This window comes from Lampetra fluviatilis, chromosome 31, assembly GCF_964198595.1.
Source record: "Lampetra fluviatilis chromosome 31, kcLamFluv1.1, whole genome shotgun sequence".
Taxonomy (NCBI): Eukaryota; Metazoa; Chordata; class Hyperoartia; order Petromyzontiformes; family Petromyzontidae; genus Lampetra; species Lampetra fluviatilis.
The window spans coordinates 1,567,507-1,593,448 of NC_136305.1; the positions used below are offsets into that span (position 1 = coordinate 1,567,507).

At 49.3% G+C, this 25,942-nt stretch overlaps 1 protein-coding gene across 1 annotated transcript; it reads left to right on the forward strand.

Moving 5' to 3' along the window:
• The first annotated feature begins 750 nt into the window (after positions 1-750).
• On the forward strand, positions 751-25,622 carry LOC144943424 (protein HEG homolog 1-like). Its single transcript, XM_078870824.1, has 13 exons — positions 751-2,970; positions 8,517-9,203; positions 10,769-10,930; positions 12,237-12,368; positions 13,014-13,123; positions 14,306-14,367; positions 15,188-15,342; positions 15,971-16,099; positions 17,799-17,841; positions 18,481-18,518; positions 19,856-19,943; positions 20,341-20,518; positions 23,146-25,622. The coding sequence occupies exons 1-13, from the start codon at positions 2,592-2,594 to the stop codon at positions 23,281-23,283; spliced, it is 2,301 nt and encodes a 766-aa protein (XP_078726950.1). The 5' UTR covers positions 751-2,591; the 3' UTR covers positions 23,284-25,622.
• Positions 25,623-25,942: the final 320 nt, after the last annotated feature.

The following is a 25,942-nucleotide window of genomic DNA, read 5'->3' on the forward strand; positions in this document are numbered from 1 at the left end:
CAACAAAAAAAACTTGTACGGTATAAATGAGGCAAGTGCTGTTAGCAAGCATCTAGTTAGGCTTGTAGGGCGAGAATCACGCCGGGACGCCTTTGTCTTCCCACTGCTGATGTTTACACAGCGCATCGTGTACTCATTTAAGGCCGAGTCAACCTAGGGGAGACCCGAGGTCGATGTTAGCCTGCTGACCTACGAAGCACTCAATGGGTTAGCCTCTCAAGATTTACAACCAACTGCTCCATCCTTTGTCGAGTAACGAGTTCCCTGAGGTCTACGGATCACCTTCAAGGCTCGTTTCCCGGGGCGATGGGGGATGTTTGCCAGTGCAGCTCCTACTTTGGGACCCTTTGCGAGTAAGATAATCAGAATCGTCGGCTATGTTTAAGTCGATCTTGCAAACTCACCTCTTTAAACGGGCCTTTACCTCTGCCCGAGTTCTGGCTGTTTTCCCTGCAGGTTCTGTTCATTTCCTGGCTTTCCATACACGGAGCGCATTGGGATCTAGGGAAGAAATTCGCCTTACAAATGTAAATAATAATTTTCATGAACTCAGATCGCCGGGTTCGTAACGCAGTGCGCTAACCACTGCGCCACCGCTCCCCACCCACCCATCCATCCCAAGCACAGCGATTCGCAGTGATGGGTGTGCGTGCGTGTGTGCGTGATGCCGGGCTGTAATGATGGGTGACGTGATGATGATGATGGTGGTGGTGGGGAGGAGGAGGACGAGAGGGAGTAGGAGGAGGAGGAGCCACCAGGATTCCCTTCTCATCTCACTCGTGTGCCCTGCGCCGGCTGCGAAGGCACGGGATTATCGTCATCGGCAGCAGCAGCAGGAAGATTATCGGCAGCAGGAAAATCATCGGCAGCAGCAGCAGCAGCAAGATGATCGGCATTGTCGGCGTGCCAGCCCCGTCTCACCGCGCACTCGATGAAGGGAGGCGCTGTCGACTGCGCTCAGCGCGGATCTCCCGTGAATGATGTCACAGGTCGAAGGTGCGTTATTAACTCGGTTGAACAGTTCGCGTTCAATTGAATGAGTATTTATTTTGAGGCGTCGCGTATCGCGAAGACCGACATGTCTGCAATATTACGTTGATTTGTGATGTTTTCGTACGGACGGCGTTGATGTGGAGCGAGTGCATCAGATGGGACTGCTGCCGATGACGAATGCTGGCTGGGGGGAATATGCAGACCGATTGATCTATTTTGACATCGTGTTTACCCAGTCGCTATACGACACAAATGATGGAATGAACAACAACAACAACAGCAGCAACAATCCACAACAATAATAAAAGACGAAACCAACAACAACAAAGACAACAACACCATCAACAACAACAATAATAAAAGACGAAACCAACAACAACAAAGACAACAACACCATCAACAACAACAATAATACAAAGACGAAGGCAACAACAAAGACAACATCATCAACAACAACACCATCAACAACAACAACAACACCATCAACACCAACAACACCAACAACAAAACCATCAACAACAACACCATCATCAACAATATCATCAACAACAACAACAGCAGCTGAGCGACTCTTCGACAAGCCATTGATCACGTGTGCTTTTTTGTTGACACCGACTGAACCTCGCGTCGACAACAACCGCCGAGTTGACGCCAAAATCGATCGTCGGCTCTGGGAATGTTCGGGGGAAACCTTTAAAACGAGACACCTTTGACGTCGACCTAACGCTGGCTGACACGTGGCGGATTTGAAGTAGACGCCAACCAAAGTGGACAACAACAATAATCGGGCTGCGAGAGTCGCCGTTCGATTTGGGCAGCGGTTCGAGCCGTGAGCCCGGAGGGGGTCGAGGTGGAGCCGCGGTAGGAAAAGGGCTCGAACCGCCTCCGTTGTTCGAGTAGGAGTCGAGCACGGATTGACGAGCGCGTGCGTGCAGGTGGAGAGAGGTGTGCGTAGGCCGAGTTCACAAAGGGCGACAAAGTCAGCTGCTTGTGTGACGACGAAGGGCGTCGAGGTGGCCCTACATGCCGTGGTCGGGTTTCGCCGAGGTCACGACCTCCCCAGCCTCGTTGAGAAGTCGCTCGGCTCCACCAAAACCAATCCGGTGACCTCACCTGTACCCCCCCCCACCCCACTTTGTAATTTCCTCGACATCGGCCACTTTACCCTCATCTCCTGTCACCTGGCTCTATTGAAGAAATGTCGTCACTCTTTTTGAACGATTCTACTCGCTACTAGTGCCGTTTAGCGCTGTGTGCGTATTTTGACCTCTCTTGTCCATACCCATCGGTGCCGACTTCTGTCTATTACATTAAGAAGTGTCTGCGTCAGTACAGGTGTACAAGTCCACATTAGTACAGCTGTGTGTGTGTGTGTGTGGAGCTATTGTATTAGTCCCATCAGGTGCAATTGCTCGGGCAGGTGCACACGTTGATAAGAGACAGCTGCTTTTGTAGGCAGCACCTCGTGCTCGCACATCAGGCAGGAGAGGCATGTGACTGCAAGCTCGCTTCGGACAGGCGTGCGTGTCTGTCTTTGTGGAGGTGTATACACGTACAGCGAGGCTTTATTGGGGTGGACTGCACAACTTGGAGGCCAGATGGCTCTGCAAAACAAGCCGACTTTCCCAAGGATCCCCCTTCTCCTCGCATCCATCTCATGTCTCCTCGTGGCCCCAGGAGTTGTGAGTTCCGGCAATGGGACCTCTACCACCACCACCACCACCACCCCCCACAACACCTGGACAGGCAGCCAAGACCCAGGCAGTGAACAGCCCCTGTTGTTGTCCTCCTCAAGCTCGCCTTCCTTCTTTTCCTCGTCATCATCCTCCAATTCCACTTCCTTCACCGCGTCCACCGACGCCTCCTCCTCTACCGAGGACGGTCAGCTGCTGCTGAGTGCCGCTGGGACACGGGAAGAGACCCCTGGGACAACCAGGACAGAGCTGGAGGAACGAGGAACGCCATCCAGCACAGCAGGTACGGTTCACACCTCTCCACGCGAAAAGTCGAACAGTTTTCTCAAACCGTATTTATGTCTAAGGGGGCTGAGGTGAGCTAGCAGCAATGCTGAGATCCTGGTTGAGAATCCAGGTCTCAGAAGCTCAAACGTGGACGAATTTGATTCTCATGATTAGAAATGAATATAAATGTTATTCAGTCGAGTCATTGATGATTATTAACAAAAAAAAACTTAAATAAAATGCAATTTTTCACATGGATAATTCCAGCTCTGAGAATAAAAATGATCGGTTTGACTGTCATACCACAAACAACTACATTTTATCTCTATAACGTCTGGGATAGCGTCTCTTCTATGTGGATTAAAGAGGTCACTTTTAATCATATTTAGTTTTGAATAGTGTCGTTAATCGCGTGAATTTTATCTCACAATCGCTGAGGAACCACAGACAAGGTGCAGGGCAGGCAATGAATCGACGCCAACACATTCCCAAGCTCTGCATTCCTTTACATATTACGATGTTTTCAGGCAGTTACTGAGTGTTTATACTTGAAGGGCTCTCAGAAGTCGTTCTGTGACATTACCTTCAGCGGGCCGTTATCTCGCACTGCTCTGCGACGGTTACAACTGAACGCATCGTCCCGTGAGGAACACACCGGTAGCTCAGTGGAAATAACATCGGGAGTCTGGATCGATGTTGAACTTCCTTCGCACCGTACGTAGCTAACCGTGATAATCGGAGGTGCGGGGGAAGGACAACCAACAAAACACAAAATCAGTTCTAAAGAAATTAGATAAGAAAACGTATAATGTATATAACCATTATATTTATCCAGAAAAGCCTCATTTCGTTTCAAATGAAGACTCGTTTAGTTTGTTTGGCACGTGGAAAGAAACCCGAGGACCTGGAGAAAATCCACCATCACCCGACAATCCGTACAGATAGGCTCTATCGGATGGTCGAATCCATTTCCACGTGTTATATTTATTTGTATGTCTTTTATTAACTTTGCCTGCAATTATACATTACTATAGTGTGCGATCATAATTGGTTTGGTATGCTGATTGATCAACGCCATCTTTCCAGGACCACCTTGGAAGTGATTTGTGAATCTGAAGGCTTTAATCGGGTTACATAACGACAATGTGTGCTAAATGAATAGTAGCACTCCGTGGCGGTCATGGGGTGTGATTTACTACACTTCACCGTGACGGTCAGTGTGGGGTTCGTGAAGGGAAGGCCCATGATGGCTTCAAATGTCACTCGCCACTGATGTTGGCCGTGGCCAGGAATCAAATTCAGTTTCACTGTGCTCATCAGCGGATGAAGCTAACTACTGCGCCACCACTCCACCCTGGTTACACAGAGGAAACTAAGTATAAGTGTTAACTATGTTCAGATGTGGTACTGCACATGTGACTGTTTTCTACACAAGTGGGAAAATGTTATCTTGGTCTGATCTTGAGCCCCACATGGTCAGCTCAGCCAAAACAAAAATTTAGTTTCAAGCAAAATTTTTGTTTAACCAGATGCAGAGTCTCAAGACACTAGTAAAGTCTCCTTTGCAGGAGTGAATTGGGTCGCGACATTTCCAAAAGCAAAACAAACAATATAACGTGCAGCAATGAAGCAAACAGACATCGGCACAACAACTAAGAGATCTGTGTCCCATGAGAAACCAAAATCATTGCACAAATCAATGCCAAATACTAAACTCGATGCAGCGCAAGTTGGCTTTTTTATCCCTACATGGATCATAGTACAATTACAAACTAGGTTATAGAATTATCAAACAGAAACAGGGTTAGCATTGTACAAACAAACAAGGATATATAATTAATTTGAGAGGTTTTTGGGTTAGATCACCTAAATATAAATGTGTCGTAAACCCACCGCCACCCGACACAGCCAATTAGTAAGGTTTGTCACGTGGTTACTACGTCAACACGTCGGTGTGATGGCGAGTAAACCCACGAAATTTACAATTGAGTACGACGTTTAGCTGGTGATTACAAGGATATACACCAAATGCAACTGCAAGTAAAGTTATTAGGAAGACAGATGATGGGTCGGGGACGTGGGTGCAGCGTGAGTGTTGAGTAACATGTGGCCGAGCGTGCAGAATGTTGGCCTCAACACTCCCTTGTGCGCTGCCCTCAACAGGTGCTCGCTAACAGCGCTTGTCCCATTCGTCTACAAGGCTAAATTTGGGACCTCTGCGTGTACGTGTCCGTGTGTATATGAAAGTATTTGTGCGCGTGTGTGTATTTGAAAGCGCGTGTGCGTGTGTGTGTGTATAGCGTTGAGCACACTGCGCTCCGAACGGACAACAGCGGTGACGATTGTCTGAACCGGTCATGGGTCTCCCCGAGGTTGACTCGGCCTCAAATGAGTACCTGGTGCGATGTGTAAACATCACCGCTGGGGAGACGAAGGCGGCCGGGCGTGGTGTTGGCCCCCACCCCCTCGTCTGCCATGCTGGCCTTCATAGGTGCTTGCTAACAGCACTTTCCCCAACAGTCTGTTAAGGCTACACGGGGGTCTTTGTCTTTGTGTGTGCGTGCGCGGTGTAACGGTAGTGCAGTGGGTAGTGCACGCATTGGCCAAACATTCCAATGCGAATAAAATATATATACGTGCAAATTATTCAATTAGGATACACATCGCAACATCGCCCCTACTGTGAACACTTGGCAGGACTCCCCTGTAAGAGAATTGAGGCTTTCCTAGGTACACACGAATAATAACAATCATGACGTCAACAACAACAACAACATCCGGTTGGGCCGATTCTACACGAACTCTACGTAACAGATTCAGATGCGTCGACGATCAAAAACGATTAACTAGATGTCACCAATTCCAAAATTGTAATTCTTATTGACGCAATCGTGCACTGAAAGTCGGGGGAAAGGTTAGAAGAGCAAAAGTAAAACAGTGAATCGTGTCACCAAGACATGGCTACGTGAAGCTGATTTTTTGTAAAAAAATTATGAAGTCATAATGACCATTGATAGAGCCAGGAAGGCTGCACAAAGACTTCAGGCTTTTCTTTTGGGTGGTTCCCGCAATTGTGATGTCTTTGCCGATTCCTTCCCAACATCTTTACACGTGGGATGGAGCGTGGTGTGCCTGGAGACGGTCCACAACGCGGAGAGATGCCACTCCACGCTCGTCCACACAGCTAGGAGACGGACGCATATTTGGTGTCTCTGCCGTCTGCTCGGCCACCGTGCACCATCCTCGTCCTAGAAGGGAGACGTTGGGGAAGAAGCCAAGAGGGAGACGTTGGAAGATTCGGCTTGAACACTTGAAGGAAGCAAAGGGCCATTACAGTGAAATAAGGAGGAAAGATAGGAACTGGAGGGAGCTTGATGGAGGGATTTCGAGCCCAGGAGTTGCCATTGGGCAGAGGACTAAACAACAAGAATAACCTAATTAGTTGGGAATCTTTAAGCACCTGGTAGTCTCCGTGTGAACCACCAACCCCTGAGATGTAGACCCACACGTCACTGAGCCACGGCAGTCGGGGAGGATCCAGGCTGAAACTCCGTCGCGTTGGCGGAGCCAGCGCGTTCGTGTTTATCCAAAGTTTTCATTTCTAAAGGGCACTTGACCGCAAATCAAGTGCCACCTCATGTACAGGACCTTGAGAGAGGGAGAGAGAGAGTGGAGTACTTGTGCCCAGCAGCTGTCTCCCCGCCGAACTACGACCTGTACGATCAACTGGGTAGCGTTGTAGATTGCAATGGTAAGAGATTTGCATTCGTAAGGCGCTTGCTTAGATGCCTCGGCAAACCGAAGGCGTATCGCATGACATCTCATCTCGACGACTCCGACGACCTGCTGCGTCCCAGCCAATGGGAGCTGCAGTGGCGACCGTCCCTTCGCAGCACATCTATGTATGTATGTTGAAGTGTCGTGCCATGCGTAGCCAACCGTGCTAAGTGGAGATACGGGGGGAAGGACAACAAACTAAACACAAAAAGGAGTTCTAAAGTTTTCAATCGAGATTTAAAAGTGCATAGCTCCGGTAACTTCCTAATATCGGAAGGAAGAACGTTCCAGACGGCCGCAGAAGCGCATCTGAAAGCGCGCGATGCAGCGACCGTCTTTGTTCGATGGTTAGCTAAAACCTGCTGCAAGGATGACCCGAAGAAAAGCACTCGTTGCACGCAGTACAATTTGCAACATTCGTTAACGTGCAACGCTTCATCAATCCACTGCTGGATGAAGGCCTTCCCACGCCTTTCGGTCACAGGGTTGTTGACCGTACAGTACTTCGCCAAGCTGAGCAGTGCGGGTTGGTGACGGAGGATGCACACAGGCAACGCCGGTCGGTTCCAATGTCACTCGCCGCTCACGTTAGCTGTGGCCATAAAGTGAAGTGCGCTAACCACTGCACCGCCGCTCCCCTAAATCACAATGGGCACAATAATGATCATAAAAATTATATTATTAAGCAGAAAATAAATGAAAGTTGTGATGTTTCCCTCAAACATACTAAAACGTGGCAAATTATTATTCTTGATTTTTATTAGTTGAAAGTTAAAAACGTTAAACTTGTTGAGAAATCTCCCCTTTTGCACTCTTGGCTTAGTGCTCAATAAACAAATTGAGTAAAAAGGAGACATTCTTAGATTTGTGGGCAAGGCACGTGGCGTTTCGTGCAGATGTACACAGTTCTACGCTATCTTAACACCTGCATGTGTGCAGCTCATTACAGTGTGACGTTAGCACATTAAAAACAGGAGATTGTAAATGCGTGTTCGGCAATTCTACCAGATCGTCATCCTAATCAGCGATATTAAGGGGAACATTTTGTTACACGAAGCCACGTGACGCAGAAGTGCAAGATATTCCCTAAGTGTTTCTTGGCAACGGGATATATCGCTGAAAGTATTTTTTTAATACATAGCGAGCAGTTTTAAAAAGCCACCGTCTACAGCGCATCACGGCGAGAACAAAACATACGTTTAGCGAGGGTGGTGCGTCACGTTACATTGTCCCGATCAATTATTCACGTCCCTGGGCATCGGAGTGCAAAGTAAATCATGTTCCCTGTCCCCTCGGTGGCAGAGAGAATTGCACGATGTATGGCGGGGGACCCTGATCACTGCTGAGAATAAAAAAAAATGGGAATAATGTAGTTTGCCCCCCCCACCCTTCCCTCACCCCCCGAAGTCTGCGATGTCTCACTGGCCCTCTCCACGGTGGCATCACCAGTGCGTGACTCAATCCGGTGTCTCCACACTCAAATGTTTCTCCTGAGCCAATCGGCACTCGCTGGTCACGCATCGCGTGAAGTCCCTTGTGTTATGGGCGAGTGGGTCCCAGTCCTTGCTCGCCGAGTCGTTGCTGAGACTGAAAAAGGCAGGTGGCAACAGTAGCCACGGTACGTGTGTACGTTGAACTTCTTTCGCACCGTACGTAGCCAGCCGTGCCAATCGGAGGCACGAGAGAGGTATAATGGATTTGGTGTGCCGGATGCAGACATTGTCAAATTGCCAACCCCGGGACAATCCCCAGCTGAGATTAATCTCTGGCTTCATCTGCCTTTAGGTGCCACCCCGACCGTGAGCCCCACGGAACACGGCGCCACCACAGCCGCCACCGCCGCCCCCGGTGACATCGTGCCCCTCACCATCTCACCGCCACCCGGAGGAGGAGGAGGAGGCGACGACGCGTGGAACAGCACCCGAGCAACCGCCGGCGTCTCCAGCTCTGCTGGCGGCTGGACGTTGCCGACCGTCGCCAACCAGTCGGCCGAGGCGGCGCGAGTGCCTTCCCCCACGACTCCGTTCCACCGCACGCCAGAACCAGCGCACGCGGCGACCGCGGCGGCGGCGACGACGGCCATTGACTTCCCGACGGCGTCTGTCCGCCCCACGGCCGCGAACGGCTTCGACGCGACGGTGGCCACCTCTCTGACCGGCGAGGGTTCACCCACCGGGCCGGGTGGGACGGCGGCGGTCGCGACGGAATCTCCCACCACCGCCACCACCGCCGGCGCCGTGCCAACCGGAGGTCCGGAAAGCGTGGACGCTGCCGGCGCGGAGCTCCCGCCGTCTCTGCCCGTTCCGCTCGCCGTGACTCGCCCCATGCGGACGTCCACCGCCATGGACCACCAGGGCGTGCCGACGGTGCCCCGGCCCGGCAGCATGGGGCCCCCCACGACCGGGGAGTCGAGCCCGGAGTGCAACGGGACGACGCACGCCAGCGAGGAGCGGGACACCGCGACCCCCACAGGTGATGAACGGAAGAAGGGGATTTTAGTTTTATGTCACTGTTGTTGTTATGAAACTTTATAAAATAATGAGTGACGCTGCCAGGGTATGATGGGTGGCACACTCTGATTGGAATCCAAAGCTCGCCGATTAGTTCAATCTCCCGGCGCGGCAGCTGAAACAATGGGGACAGTTTCCAAAAGTTCCCTCCGTCTCTGCCGCCAGCAGTGTAAATGGGTTGCACCACAGTCAATGGGCAGGCCACGCGCGTGTGGTGGGGTAAAGTGTGGTGGGGTAAAGTGTGGGTACTCTAAAGTCTTTCAACATGTCCGGGTTAGTTTGGAAAAGTTGGTGAAATGCCCTCTGAACTCTGGAGGGCCTTCTAGAGAGCTCTGTGTGGTAGAGGTTGTTCTGCCAGCAGCGTTATAAGCAAGAAATTGCAAGGCTCCTCATTTTATTTTACCTTTTTTATTTTTGGTTATTGGATATTATCATGAAGTGTTTAGTAATAATAAGTTGCCCAGGAAAGCGTCACTGAGACTGGTGTGGTTAGTGGAGTGAGAGATATGGAGGGAGACCTTGGGAGAGAGCTTGGTGGCACGGGAGAGTAAGATAGTAGACTTGGGCAGGGCACGTCATGTCACTTTAGGGGGGGCGATGATGACCAGGAGGTTGAGGCTGACAATGGAGTGGAAGTTAATGGAGTGGAAGCCAAAGGAGGAGACGCCAGAGATGATGTACACAGCGGAGATGCACCGACGAGATCGGCTCATGTGCACAGATGGATTGTCGCATCACGAGACCGTGAGACATGGCGACGGCTTGGGGAGAGGCCTTCACACACCAGATCACGCTTTTTGATGACAATGATGATGATTCTGCATTAGAGCGCTTGTCCTGGTCAATCGTGTGGGAACATTAACTAAGTAATGTGCTCACCGTTCACTAAGGACTTAATTCTAAAAAGCTCCAGCCATGTGTACCTGCATCACTGTAAAAATGTGTCAAACTTGTATAATTACACGCGAACATAATGAAGAGGGTTAAGATATATAGTTAACATTTGGAGCAATGACCCATATCTCTGCTATAAGGGTCATTGCTTTAAACGTCGCCTATTATATACAGGGTGGCCCAAAAGTCAGGACACATCGGGATATTTGAATTATTTTAACAAATGTTCCAACCGACTTGCATTCACATTAATACATGATGCATGATTTTTTTTAAACGAGGTTAGGACTTAAAAAAAATTACAGCTGTTTAATTTTTGAACATTAATTATGCTTTATCTCAATAAATTCAGGGTTCTTCGTCGAGTTTGGTAAATTCCTCCACAGGAATACAAAAATATTAGTAATGATAAAAGAGAAAATTTTAACTTAAATAATAAACAATTAAAAATTTTAATGCCAGTGCTAAAATAAATGCAATAACCCTATGTGCCCTAACTTTTAGGCCATCCTGTACATACATACATACACATTATATATATTTCCTTTTTGGGCAGTGATATTGCCATCCTGCTGCACGTGCGATCGAGGAATGTGTCGCGTGTGCGTGCTCTCACGTTGTGTCGGCGTGCAGAGCCACCGGCGGGCGTGTGCCACCCCAACCCGTGCCCCGTCGGGCAGCGCTGTGTTCCCGAGCCGCAGGGCGAAGAGGGGAATTCCTCTAACCAAGGAAATTCCTCAGCTCTCTTCACCTGCCAGTGCCCTCCAGGGTGGCAGGGACTCAACTGCACTGACGGTTGGTGAACTACCGCAGGGACAATTGTTCATAAAAAAAGAAATGTGGTTACTCTTTTCTTCAATTACACTTCATTCGAACAATTTTTACTATTTGTTTTATTTTACCAGATAAGGCTTACTGAGCTATGTAGCTCTTTTTCAGATGCGACCTTGCCACAAACGATAACTCAACGAAGTGGCTGATCATGTGGAAATTTATAGCAGCCAAATACTCTAAACGCGTGACGTTGATTCTAACTGTGGAGGGAAAAACCGGAGGATCAGAAGAAAAAGCCACGCGACCACGGGGAGAGAGACACGCACACTCCACATGTACAGGCGTCAGGGTCGGGGATGAACCCACAACGGCCTGGAAAACCAGGCGAGGTAGTTAACATCTCGCCACCACAGTGCCGATGACCTGCATGGCATGGTGTGGTCTTAATCTAGCAGTGGATTGAAAACGTTCCGTGCATGTGCATCCCATTATCATGCTGTTGGAGTCCTACCACAAGACAAATACATTCCCGTTTGGAATTCTCGCAGCGAGCAGTTAATCTCCCCGTGTCGGTGAAGGGCCACAGAATGTAATGTCAAAGAACTACATCTGAAGTCACTTCCGCTTCAGATGTAGAATATAGCGTCTATATTCTGTGCAAAGATTGTTTGTTGTGTGTCATCCATAATAGAGTTTTTTTTGGGTTAGATCACGTAAATATATAAATGTGTCGTTAAAACCCGGCACCACCCGACACAGCCAACTAGTAAGGGTTGTCACGTAAACAGAACGTGGCCAATTCGTCACTAGTACAGCACACCGGTTTGTTGGAGAGCCAAGCCACAACATTTACAGTCTGAGTACGACGTTTCGCCAGTAATTACAACCAGCTTCATCAGGCGACAGCCAGATTTGTGGAGAAGTCAATCAACCTGGGCCTATGTCCAAAAATTCTTAACTTACACACCCTCAAGTTTTACCACCTTATCCACCCAATACCTATTCTACCTGCTCTTGTTTTACTGCAGCTGATGCATTATTAAACTGAATGTCGTGCATTAACAAAACGTCTACGAGGTGGGTGAATCATTGGGGTCGAGAGTAACGACGGATGGGCGGACAAGGGAGGGACCGACGGAGCTGTGAAACCAGCTCGCATGCACGAGCAAGGGGAATTGTCGCGTCGCAGCAGGGCGCGGAGGGATGGCGATCAGCTTGGGGACGCCTTCATCCAGCAGTGGATAGATCGTGGCTGATGACTGTGGGCGAGTTTTACTCCGCGGCTAATCTGTCGCCTTGGTCGCTCCCGCCCTGCCCGCTCGCGCAGACGTGGACGAATGCAGCGGCGACGGGACGAACCCGTGCCCCCCGTTCAGCGCTTGCCGGAATCGGCGAGGCGGCTTCGTGTGCGAGTGCCCCGTCGGCTTCTACCAGGACTACCCGCGCGGCTGCCTCGCAGGTGCTCCTGCTGCCTGCCTCCCTGGCCTCACCACTGCACCCCCACGCGTCTTGAGTGTGTCACGCGCTGGTTGGTTGGTTGGTTTGGTTGTTGTGTGTGAGGCTGGAGTACAGGACGAGCGGCAGGCCTTCCCTCAGGAGACCAACTACTTCAGGACTGTGCGAGTGATCGCTCCGTGGCGTAGCTGTCGAGCAAGCGTGCAGGCGGTGCAACTGCACTGGGCCCCAGGCGTGGAGCTATGACGGCGGAGGGTGGGGAATTTGAGAGGGGAGGGGCCCCCATTAAATTGCTTCACCAGGGCCCATGCTAACCACGCCGCGCCACTGTGTGTGCGTGTGTGTGCTGATGATGATCATGTACAACAGCTGAGTCTGGACTGGGGTAGGGAAGAATGGTGTCAGGACAATGACAAGGTTTCCCCACAAAAATGGCTAATTGATATTCCGTTTAATCAAAGGCGTGTTGTTTGTTTGTGTTTATTTTGTTGTTGTTGCAATTATTGTCCTTTTTTTGTTAAGTTTATTTGCTTTTGTGAGCCAGGTCTCACTTAAATAATAGAGTTGTAGCCTCATCAGGCAGTTCGCCGAACTCACAAATAAAGATTTCACTTCCTTGTGCCACCATCTCCCGTGTGATTTTCCACAGCCAAGACGTTCCTAGGAAACATCACTTTGAAGAATTCCGTGTTCACGGCTGAGATGGGAGACCCTGCTTCCAGCGTGTTCGTGGAGCTGCAGGACAACATTACGGGAGTGGTCAGAGATGGGCACACAGCACTCACCCCCGAACTTCAACCAAATCAGAGTCTTTATTTATACCGGAGGAATCCGATGTCCTGTAGGGGCGAGTCAGAAATTTACAACAACAACAACGATCAAAAAACAATATAGGAGTCGAAAGTGATGAAGGAAGCTTGTGTTGCCTTCGAATCGTCGTGATTTAATTTAGTTGTTTTCATTTATTTTATTTTATTGATTGTTTTACCTACGTGACTTTACCGAAAAAAACAAAGAGTATGAATCCTTGCAGTCACGAAAGCTTCAAATCTAGAAGTATAGGAAGGTTAAGCAAATCACAAAAAAATATGACTATTTTTATTTAACCAGGTAAAGCCCACTGAGCTAATAGCGTCTTCTTTTAGAAGTGACCTGGCCACAAATGATAGCTCAACGACCACGTGGAGAGAGACACGCAAACTGTAGTCACGGCCAACCAAACGACAACACGACAAGAACATAACAACATGACATCATCACAACAATGTCAGCGAGTCCATGGGAATGCAGAGCTATCACAAAAGTGGTCACCAGTTGATTCATAACGTGTGCCGCTTATCTCACTTGTGTTGTCTGTCTCGTATATTCTATCTTGTTTGTTGCGTCTTGTTGGCTTCATAAACCTATGGGTAGCATTGACGTATGAGATAATTAACATAATAGATTGAGAGCCCTTTGTGGATCTCACAGCAGTCGTTTGACCATACTTCACCACGCTGGTCAGTGCGGGTTGGGGCAGACAAGTACAGTAACGGTGCGTATATCACTCGCCACTGCTGTTAGCCGTGGCCCGGAATCAAACCGATGCACAACCACTGCCCCAATGACTGTATATTGCACATTTTTGGACCTTATATTCTTGATAAATGACTCTTCCCCCCCCCCCATAATATCAAGCCATCTAATAAACATTTGTTTAAGCAGCCACACACTGCTGATGAGCCTCGGTAAGTTGAAACCAGTCCACGGTTTACAAACAACACTACCGGGACACATGACATCTGGAAGATTCTTTCCGTCGGCAAAGTAAATGCTTTTGACTTTCTGCGAAGGAACACTCGGCCCGTGTGTGATTCCTTTGCTGCCCACCCCCCCCCCCTGTGATTGTTTTCTGTCTGCGACTCCACCCCAGTGACCCGTGCTCTCGTCTCGTTGTTGCAGATGAACGAGACGTTCAAGGGCAAGAACTTGTCCTACCAAGGCACCACTGTTCTCAGTGTCATGTGAGTTCGCGGGCAGCTGGGTGGCTACGAAATTAAACACTTACAGAATAATATCAACGTATGAACAATCACTCTGTGGTTAAACTCCAATAACGCGTTTAGATTTATCAGCACGCGGTATTTTAATGAATGGCATTATTTACATAGCCTTGAGAACGATTGGCACACACGCACAACAACAACAACGTCGCCATTCGCCACCAAGTGGCGGTGTACAGCCTTTAAGTTTCTCTGGCCAGAGGTCGTGGAACAGACCCAAAATTATCTACAGAGCTCTCCTGCACCACATCCACCCTTCTCTTCCTTCGCCCTTGTGTTTGGCCAAACAGGGGTTGGTTGGGCAAACACAAAACTCTTCCCAATAGTTTAGATGTTAAATGTGGTTATGTTTTTTTTTTTACACGGAGTAGTGATAGTAGTGATCTTCATCATCATCATCATCGCCATGATCACTACCACCACCATTTTATTTCAAATTATGTAGCAGCCAGATGAGAAAGCAAATAATTTTGTGTGAGACGTGAGTTTATCATGAAATAATATAAAGCAAGCAAAGGTTAATCGTATAAACATTAAGGGCATTATTCTAAATGTAAACACAACATTCAAATGGGGGATTATAAAAAAAAAAGGGGGGGTATGGAATATTTTCTGTAAATCAGCCTCAGACAGCTCCGGCTGAGTTGAAGCCGTACTCACAGTGGTACGTGGCAAAAGTTTGAGGGCAGATCAGCGCTCAGCCTATCCCGGAAGAGCACACTTGCACGAACTCTGTTGGCTGATCGGACCGACGTGTGCGCGCGTCCGTCGCCGGTGTCAGGAACGGGAGCGTCGTCGTCTCTGTGCTGCACCTCTTCGCTTCGTCGTCGGCGGCCACGAACCGCAGCGTGAACGACGCCATCCACAACTACACCGGGAGCTGCGCCAACACGAGCGCCTGCGAGTTCGCGCGCGGAACCAATTTCTCCTACAGCGGTGAGCGCGACAACGGCGCCCCCGTCCGTTCGGATTTGTGCCCCGTGGTCTTTGGTTTGTGCTCTCGCGTTTCACGTCTGCGTTACTCCGATTGCATTTAACTCACAAAAACACACCCGAGAGGGAATGAGCCAAATATCTCCGCAAGGGTTCCTCCCCACAATGGAGTTAAGGATCACCAAGGCGCACCCCTGAGTGAAGGACTTTTGATATCCCTATTCTAGTCGTCAGGGTCGGGATCGAACCCACGAACTCCTGTACACCAGGCGACGTAGTTAACATCTTCTAGCTAACATGATGATGATGAGAGATTGAGACACGCGAACTCCCAATACACAGCAGGCGTCAGGGTCGGGCTCGAACCCACGGCCTTCTGCGTACCAGGCGAGGTAGTTAACATCTCACAGCCACTGTGATGATGATGATGAGAGAGACACGCAAACTCCAAATACACAGCAGCAGGCGTCAGGGTCGGGCTCGAACTTATGACCTCCTGCGTACCAGGCGAAGTAGTTAGCATCTCCTAGCCACTGTGGCTTTCGCGTCCGGGATGGAACCCACGACCTCCTGTATACCAGGCGAGGTAGTCAACATCTCACAGCCGCCGTGCTGTCCGCGCTGTCGCCAGAGGGTGACGTGTGCAGCCTGGCGGTGTGCGACGAGAGGAGCTCGCGCTGCGTGCACGTCGACGGGGACGTGTCGTGCGAGTGCCGCGCCGGCTTCTTCAAGCACAGCGCCATGGACCACGTGTGCAGAGGTGAGCACCACGTGTGCAGAGGTGAGCAGCACGTGTGCAGAGGTGAGCACCACCTGTGCAGAGGTGAGCACCACCTGTGCAGAGGTGAGCACCACGTGTGCAGAGGTGAGCACCACGTGTGCAGAGGTGAGCACCACGTGTGCAGAGGTGAGCACCACGTGTGCAGAGGTGAGCACCACGTGTGCAGAGGTGAGCACCACGTGTGCAGAGGTGAGCACCACGTGTGCAGAGGTGAGCACCACGTGTGCAGAGGTGAGCACCACGTGTGCAGAGGTGAGCAGCACGTGTGCAGAGGTGAGCACCACGTGTGCAGAGGTGAGCACCACGTGTGCAGAGGTGAGCAGCACGTGTGCAGAGGTGAGCACCACGTGTGCAGAGGTGAGCACCACGTGTGCAGAGGTGAGCACCACGTGTGCAGAGGTGAGCACCACGTGTGCAGAGGTGAGCAGCACGTGTGCAGAGGTGAGCACCACGTGTGCAGAGGTGAGCAGCACGTGTGCAGAGGTGAGCAGCACGTGTGCAGAGGTGAGCAGCACGTGTGCAGAGGTGAGCAGCACGTGTGCAGAGGTGAGCAGCACGTGTGCAGAGGTGAGCACCACGTGTGCAGAGGTGAGCACCACGTGTGCAGAGGTGAGCACCACGTGTGCAGAGGTGAGCACCACGTGTGCAGAGGTGAGCACCACGTGTGCAGAGGTGAGCACCACGTGTGCAGAGGTGAGCACCACGTGTGCAGAGGTGAGCACCACGTGTGCAGAGGTGAGCACCACGTGTGCAGAGGTGAGCACCACGTGTGCAGAGGTCAGCACCACGTGTGCAGAGGTGAGCACCACGTGTGCAGAGGTGAGCACCACGTGTGCAGAGGTGAGCACCACGTGTGCAGAGGTGAGCACCACGTGTGCAGAGGTGAGCACCACGTGTGCAGAGGTGAGCACCACGTGTGCAGAGGTGAGCAGCACGGGCGAGCCGCCGTCGGCGGCATCGCCGTTAAGTATTCATGAAAGACCAAAAATGATCGTCGTCGAATAATTATGAAGTCATCATTGCCCAATCATCATTCATTATTCGTAAAAAAAACATCATCAACAGGCGTTAGTAAATGATGATCATCAGCATAGTCTTGTAATTAAAGATTAATTTACAATCATGATAATACAATTATTCATATTCGGATGTCATCTTTAATCAATTACTGTCACCGTCGTTATCGTCAAATAATCAATTTTAAATAATCTAAATTAAATAATTAGTTTTCCTCTTCATCATTATTATCATGTCATCATCACCATCTGCGCCATCATCCATCATCAATACGATCAGGTATTGGCCCTGACGATAAGGACTTTACTCGTTGTGATGAATGCTTATGAACACAAGAAATGTCGTCTTAACCATTAAATCATCGCTATAAGTATCGTGATCAGCATCACCTTAATTAAATCATCGCTATCATGATCATCAGCAGTAAGCAGCAGCACTGTTAGCAGGTCCTACTTAAAATAATCATCGATTGTAGACGTTCATTGGAGGCCTCGTTAATTCTCGGTGGTGCGATCACGCGTGGGAGATCTGATGATAATTAACGATGCTTTCATGATGATAATTTAAACATGACTGTGATTAATCATTTCTGGAAGAGGGAACGTCTTTGAATCGCACAGAAATCTGCCAAAGAGCAATGAACCCGTCCCTGTTTTCACAGCTTGTGAAAACGGCTACAAGCTGCATAACAACGCATGTGTCAAGTAAGTTTCATTCAAACTCAGCTGGGTTTAATTTTGATTATTATTTAAAGTTACTCATTCATATGAGGCGCACGGGTGGCTCAGAGATCTGAGCACTGGGCAATAAACTTCTGGAGTTTATGGTTCAAAATTGGGTTTCAGCCACCCTACTTAACCTGGCTAAAAATTCCAGCTATGGGAATTTGAAATATCAGTTTTCACTTGCATGCGATGGACATTACCCTCGTATGCTGACTTACTGGGAAAGTGCTGCCCCTTGTTGTGTGTGGAGTAGAAGCCTCTTGACACGATCTCAGAGGTAGCTCTGTGAAAGCCGCTTCCTTGCGCCGTTCTCTATCCTGAAACAGAAGATTAGTGCCGCATAGAATTGCATTTGCCAATGAGATTTCTAACTTTCATCCTTACCCATGTGTCGATAGTTTTAATATACACATTTATTGAGGGACTGTGTGTTGTCTTGGTGTGGTCCGGGACTGTTTTTGCTGTTCTTTTGCCGCCTTTCCCAAGCTTAGGAATTGGTGTACTTATGCAATTTGAACTTATATACTTTATCAATTTTTTTTAAAGATGTTGTTGTTGTTGTGATTGTGGCTCACCTGCTCCGCCAATGAGTGCCCTGCCTGTGTGCCTCTCCCACAGGTGCCCGTTTGGCTACTACGGCCACCAGTGTGAGGAGCGTGAGTCTCGCCCACAACGATTGCCTCCTCCTCCCTGACTCACACACACAACGCGTTGGGTTTGGAGGTTTTTCAATCACCTCCTTGCCAAATCACTCGGACTTCACCCGATCTCGTCCGACCTCGGATGTTAGCTAAGGGGCCGTCCATAAATGACGTCACGCACCTAGGGGTGGGGGGGGGGTGAGACATTTCTGACGATGTGTGACGAGGGGGGGGGGGGTAAAAAATCGTCCAAAATCGCGTGACGTCATTTATGGACGGCCCCTAAGCAGGCTTTGACCCTGGACGGTGCTCGGATCGATGGGTGGCTTCCGTGCAGAAAAGAGGCGTAAAATACAAACAGCTCGAGTCGTTTGCATGCCTCTGCGGGGCTGTGTTGTGGGCAGCAGAGGGCAGTGCAGCCCACTCCATATTGTCATCAGTCCTGCGTGCCCCCCACCTGCACCCCACAGCGACCGGCGCGGTGAAGTTTGGACAAATAACCCCTTTGATCGACTCGGCATTGGGAGGCCCTTATCCAGCAGTGGAATATCAACAGGACTGTACATGCGGGCATGCACAGATGTACCTGTGTGCACGTCTACTTGCGCGCACACAGATTTAACAACACGCAGAGATCCGCAGTGCACGAGCAAAAACTCTCGTCCCAACGCACAGACCGCCAGCTCCAAAGGGGCCGTCCATAAATGACGTCACGCACCTTGGTGGGGGGGGGTTGGTCAGACATTTGTGACGATGTGTGACGAGGGGGGGGGGGTTGAAAAATGTGACGTCACATCAAAATGCGCAACTTTAAATAATATAGACAACACGTTCTACGTAATTAAATTGACTTTCTAATAAATGGTTTCTCCTACAACATCAGAATGCAGCGCCACATTACATACGCACTAAAATGACAATAGTTTAAAGCGATTTGAAGCATGTTTCATTTTGGGGGGGGGGCAGAGCTTTGTGACGTCATATTTGAGGGGGGGGGATCTGACTTTTTGTGACGCCGTGTGACGAAGGGGGGGGGGGGGTCAAAAATCGTCCAAAATCGCGTGACGTCATTTATGGACGGCCCCAAAGAGCTGCATGTGTGACAGGCGCGTGCGTCAGCTGCCCGGGCTGCCGCCTGAATCTGTGTTGCTGTTGTTGTTGCTGTTGTTGTTGTTGCTGTTGTTGTTGTTGCTGTTGTTGTTGCTGCTGCTGCTGCTGTTGTTGTTGTTGCTGCTGCTGCTGTTGTTGTTGCTGCTGTTGTTGTTATTGTTGTTTCTGTTGTTGTTGTGGCTGTTGTTGTTGTTGTGCTGCAACAATGGCTGAGCCCCCGTGTGGTTGCGCTGCCCGTGCAGGTTACCTCCTCGTCGCTGTGGTCCTGGGGGCAATGGGCGGGGGGCTCCTCGTCAACCTCGCCATCGCTCTCTCCATCACCTGCTACAGGTGTGGGTCTCTCTGTGTGTGTGTGTGTCTGTGTGTGTGTGTGTCTGTGTGTGTGTGTGTCTCTCTGTGTGTGTGTGTCTCTGTGTGTGTGTGTCTCTGTGTGTGAGTCTCTGTGTGTGTGTGTCTCTCTGTGTGTGTGTCTCTCTGTGTGTGTGTCTCTGTGTGTGTGTGTCTCTGTGTGTGTGTGTCTCTGTGTGTGTCTCTGTGTGTGGGTGTTGAGCTTCTTTTGCACTGCACGGAGCCAACAGTGCTAATCGGAGGTCGGGCGAGGGACAACAAACTCAAAATAACATCGAGACAAATAACGTCGAAAACGAAAATTTAAAACACACAACCATTGCGTGCGCGTTCTCCGACGCTGCTGTTGCGTTCGTTTTTGTTTTCTCTCCCCGCGCAGAAAGCGCCGCCTGGAGGCCCAGCGAGCCCGCTACAAGGACGAGGGCTTCCAGCTGTCCCCCTACGCGGAGCTGCCCCGGATCCCCCGTGCTCAGACGGCGTGGGGGCGCGAGACGTACGAAATGCAGGACAGCGGCAGCACGCGCAACCTGCTGCACCCCGACGAGAGCTACATCGCGGTACGGCGCACGCGAAGACGCCCACCCCCCACCCCGTAGAGCCTTGGCACCATGGGTGGAAAAAACCCGATTTTTCCAGCGGCAGGCACCGGGTTTTTTCTTTAATACAATTAAACCCGATATCGGGGAATTAAAACCTGGTTTAATGAATACGAAACTCTGATCCAAGGCTTAGGCTGCTTCCTCGTCGGTGCTGCTATCGTACTCGGGGGGCCGTCGGGCACGGGGTTGTCGTAGAATGCGGCGGGCAGGTTGGTCTTGATGAACACGAGCTTCTCCACAATCGTGGGCGCCGCCAGTGAGTTCCTTCGCTTGGAATGGATGAAGCCCATCGTTGAGAAGTTGGCGAAGTGCGGTTCTGCAATTAGAACCAATTAAACCGGATTTCTCCCAATCTCAGATGATCGGGTTTCATATAAAAAGACAATTAAACCCGATTGTCAAAAACCTGACTGTGCCACCCTTGCTTGGCACACTGCTGGGGACAAGGTGCCGTTCGCGACTAGCACCATGTCTATGCAGGGCTGGCACTGTGGCACACGAGGGGCGATGTTTACACACAGCACCAGGTACTCATTTGAGGCTGAGTCGACCTAGGGGAGGCCCAGGACCGGTTCAGATCATCGTCACCGGTGGTTGGCCGTGAGCGGGAATCGAATTCGGGTGGCCGGGTCCGTAGCGCGGCGCGCTACCCACTACACTACATGCACGCGCACGCACGTGCACGTGTGCATGCACACGCATGTGCACACGTGTACACACATGGGGGTGGGGAACCTTTCCTTGCCCGAGGAGGACTTTCAAATGCTTTTGGCGGGCAACCGTGCATCAACACCCGCACCTTCTCTTTCCGTGTCCAATAACATCGCGCAATATCATTAGGGCTCACCACCACCACACTCGTTTATCACGTAAACTGAGCACTGCCCATCATAACACGCTTGCACAGGAGGTACGGACGCTATGCGTGTAGCAACGCTTGGTGCCATCGTATGAATTCCAAGACCAAATCTGCAGTCATCATGTTTGGTCTTCTAGTGCGATACGAGAGAGAGATTCTCCAGGGGACCTAACATAAATTTTTTAAGTGGATCTCGTATTCAAAAAAAGCTTTAAATGTGTGGTGATCCCTGCAGGAACAACGAAGTTGAGTAAAATTATCGAGGAACATTCTGATGTAGGGCAGATATTCTTCAACATTGTACTTACGTCTATGCTTCGTAAAATTAGAATCGTAAATAATAAATACATGTTTTAAACAACCCTTTGGCTGAACTTTTATATAACACGCTGCTATGGGAGGAACGCGGAGTCATGTGACTGAGAGATGACATCACCTTTGAGCTACCTGACTGTTGCTATCAGCTGGATATGAGCAGCATGCGCTCACTGGTCTTGCTGTGGGTCAAAAGTCAACAGTGGATGTCCTCTGGAGATAATCACGCCCACTTAAAAAATGGGGAATTTCAACCTCTGACACAGGGCTGTTAAACACGGGGCGAAACTCCACCACACTCTCTTCTGAGCAATAAATTACTTTGACCTTAATTGTATTTATTTTTAAGGTCAAGCCACGTTAGTTGCTTGTGACCAAATAAACAGGAATTCAGCCGATCTCATCAGACCTCAGAAGCTAAGCAGAGACAAAACACAGACTCTCTCTCTGTGCGTCTGTGTTGTCTCTTTCTCTCTCTGCTTTTGTTTCTGTCTGTGTGTCTGTGTTTTGTCTCTCTCTCAAATTTAGTTCTACCTGATGACGGTTGCTTGTGTTGCACTCGAAACGTCGTATTCTATTATTTAATTTATTTTCTATTTATACGTGACTTTACCGAAAGAACCAAAGAGAAAACTACAATGTTGTGCTGCACTGTTCCCTGACGTTTACGCTCTACGCCTTCACTAACACGCTACTAACCAGCGTGGTGAAGTATGGTCAAATAATAAATAATAAAAATAATAGAAAAATAATAATAGAAATAATAATATTATTATTTATATTATTCTTTTATATTATTATTTCTACCTACGTGACTTTACCGAAAAAACCTAAGAGTATGAATCCTTGCAGTCACGAAAGCTTCACATCTAGAAGTGTGGTCAAATAACCTCCATGACCAACACGGCATGGGGAGGTCATAACCTAGCAAGGGATTTCTCGACACAGAGCTTAATGTCAGCCTGGCTTGTCCAGGTTACCAAGATAAAAAATACATGAGGCAGCTGACACATCACACCCAATACACCTCGTGTCACGCCTGTGGCTACCAGCCACGTGCCAACTCTCGTCTGCAAGCGACGCAGAAATTACCCAGTGAGTAATGAGGCCCTGGCTCTACGTCTACGCCGATCCAGTTTTACCACAGTCGGTTGTCCACCACCTCCGATTAGCACGGCTGGCTACGTACGCTGCGAAAGAAGTTCAAAATACATACACACATGAGGACAATCTTGTGCAATTGCTCGTTAGCAATTAAAGAATGGCGGAGGTGGAAGGGCAGGTGGCGTCTGGCGCCCTCCACAGCTGCCCTGCAGCTTCGCTGAATGCTGCTGTCCTCCCGGGTGGTGCTGTTACAACCTCCTTGCTGTACTGCCCATGACCCCCCAACCCTCCCCCTCCCTGCCTGCAGCCGGCGTACCGGAGCTCGGTGAAGATGGGCGAGTCGGGGCAGCCCTACTCCGTGCTGCCCCCAGGACAGTACATGTACGGAGGGCAGCACAATCCGTCCTATGTCCACGATGACACTCGCCGGAGAGATTACTTCTGAACGGCGACTTGGTTTTAAAATCTTTTTGTTTTACAACCTTCCTACGACGTGCACGACCCGCATGTGTGTTTGTTTTTCACTCGCCAACATTTCAGCGAAGCCGCTGTCTAATTAATGTTGCCAGTCGTGAGCCGAATATTTATTTTCGTTTCTTTTCTCTTCACCTACTTACTGAAAGACGTCTTCCTCCGTGGGTATGAGGCAGTGTAATGAGCAACTGTGAAAATGAAAAAAATTCTAGAGAAGTGAACGCGTCTGTTTCTGCTTTTAATTGTGTGAGCTTTCTCGCCTCTTGTTATCGAGGTGAAGTGTAAGTCCTGGTGTCCGCATGAATTGGTCTGGGCCAGTGGAATCTTGTTCTGGTTCAGACAGGAATGTTCACTTGCTGATCCCCACTCTGGTTTTTTTTTTAAAAAATAGAGAAAAAACATCTTTTTTTCCCCGACAAGTGCAAGTTTTGGCGCTCAAAATAGTATTTGTATTGTTGATTTACAAGGATAGACACGTTGTGTTTTTTCCCGGTGGATCCTAACGCGCTTGCTTTCATGTTGCACTGCGTCAAGCGAGATCAACTTAAGTGTTCAAAGTTTCAAATGTTTAAGATTTTTGTTGTTGTTTTATTTGTGCCACAGTATTAGCAGAATTGTTGACAAAATCTTGAAACAAAGTATTTAAAAAAAATATGAAAATAATTTAAACATCTCACCAACAAAGATTAGCCAAATTGTCAGAGAAGATCAATCGGATCAACTTTTTATCGGATTTGCTTACGTTTTTTTATGATGTTGCCAAACTTCAGCAGAAACCACTGGTCAATGTTTGTGGTTGCTGCCAGACTCTTTGAAACGGTCTGGTGATGAGTGGTTTATGTTTTCACTCCGCATCAGCTCATTCGCTGTCCAGACATTCACGCGAAATGTCTAGATAGCATGTCCGGGTCCTGGTATTACGATAATCACCCTGTAAATATTTCCTGCCTTGGACGTTACAGCTATTGCTACCAATGAAGTATTTATGATTGATTGTATTCCTGTACGCACGCACCGCCGTGAGGGGGCGGGGGGGGGGCATTGTTAGGATTTCATGAGAAGACATTCTCCAGTTTTGGGTCATGTATCAGGAAAAGTGTTGGATCAAAGTAAACAAGAGAAGTCGCTCGCCCCCATCATCAAAACTGATCAATCCACTCCTGGACGAAGGCCCCTCCTAGCCCCCATCACCTCTCACGAACTGCAAATGGAACGATCCACCCGGTGCCTGCACGTGAACTAATTTCATCGCTCCATCTCCTTTGTGCACACCCTCTTGGTTCGGAGCGAAGTGCGGTGGCTCAAAATCGGCGTCCGTCACTGATTGATGACCACTTCCGAGCTTCAAAGGGAACGTGGTGATGTGAAATCTTGGTGGCTGTCCGACAGCGCATCCTGAGCTTTTGGTGGACATACTTCATGCCACGCCATGCCCCCACCGCAAGGACAGTAGCACATGGTGAGGTGCAAGAAGCAAGCTGGGGCAACAAGCCTCTTTGAGAAGCGAGCCTCCCATTACTTTGAAAAGTAACGTGGGATTGCCGTTTTTTGCTGAAGACAATGCAGGACTTGTCCTTGGAAGAAAAAAATAATTGAAAACGTGACTTGCTGTTGTATATAAACGAATAGCAGTGCCGACGATTTCACGCAATGAAATTAATTCTGCAAGGTATTTTATCATTGTTATTTCGCGGAGTTTCATTTTGCTGACTTTCATTGCACGTGTGCTATGAAACTCCTAGCGCCAACCACTATGTTACCGCTCCCCATGCACATATTCATACAGATTTACACATGTAATATCCTAAGAGCAAAGACAAAGATTCCCCGGATAGCCTGAACAGACTGCTGGGGCAAGTGCTGTTAGCGAGCACCTATGAAAGCCGGCGCAGCACACGAGGGGGTGGGCAACCACGCACGGCCGCCTTTGTATCCCCAGTGGCGATATTTACACACCAGGTACTCATTTGAGGCCGAGTCGACCTAAGGGAGGCCCAGGACCGGTTCAGATAATCGTCACACTGGTGTTGGCCGTGAGCGGGAATCGAACTTGGGACACCGGATTCGTAGCGCAGCGCGCTAACTGCTGCACTATCCTAAGCGCACACACACACACGAGCGAGTTATACTGGTCAGTTTTCTTGAGTAGCCGCTGAAGAAGGCTTACCTGTTAAGTAAAGAGAAAATAAATTGCTATGAAAACGTGTAAGTATTATATTTTCCTAACCACTTTTCGCTCTCTGGTGCCGTTTATAATTCTTCATGAATCGTGTCTGTATTGTTGGCATAAATGTTGGCTTGTGCATCCTACTGCTTGTGTCTTCTTGCTTTGTGTTGGTAAGCTATACCGACTGACAGTCCATTATCAATCTACTGCTGAATGAATGTCTCTTCACACCATGTTGGTCATGAGGCTTGTTTGACCATACTTGACGCTGGTCAGCGTGGCATGGTGAAGGGAGGGAGCCCTGAACTGGGTCCAGATATCACTCAACAATGATTTCAGCTGGGCACTGAACTCAGGTCACTGGGTTCAGTTGTATAGTGCGCCAATAGTTTTGCTAATGAGCTTTATTTAGCCTTGGCTACGACTTACACCAAGCTTGTTACGAGGAATTATGTTGTATCGC

Bases quoted from the DNA above. Each gene is read 5' to 3' on its own strand.
- LOC144943424 (XM_078870824.1), top strand. From the start codon at position 2,592: ATGGCTCTGCAAAACAAGCCGACTTTCCCAAGGATCCCCCTTCTCCTC. The intron at 17,842-18,480 runs GTAAGTTTCATT...CCTCTCCCACAG, and splicing joins CATAACAACGCATGTGTCAA to GTGCCCGTTTGGCTACTACG. The intron at 18,519-19,855 runs GTGAGTCTCGCC...CTGCCCGTGCAG, and splicing joins CGGCCACCAGTGTGAGGAGC to GTTACCTCCTCGTCGCTGTG.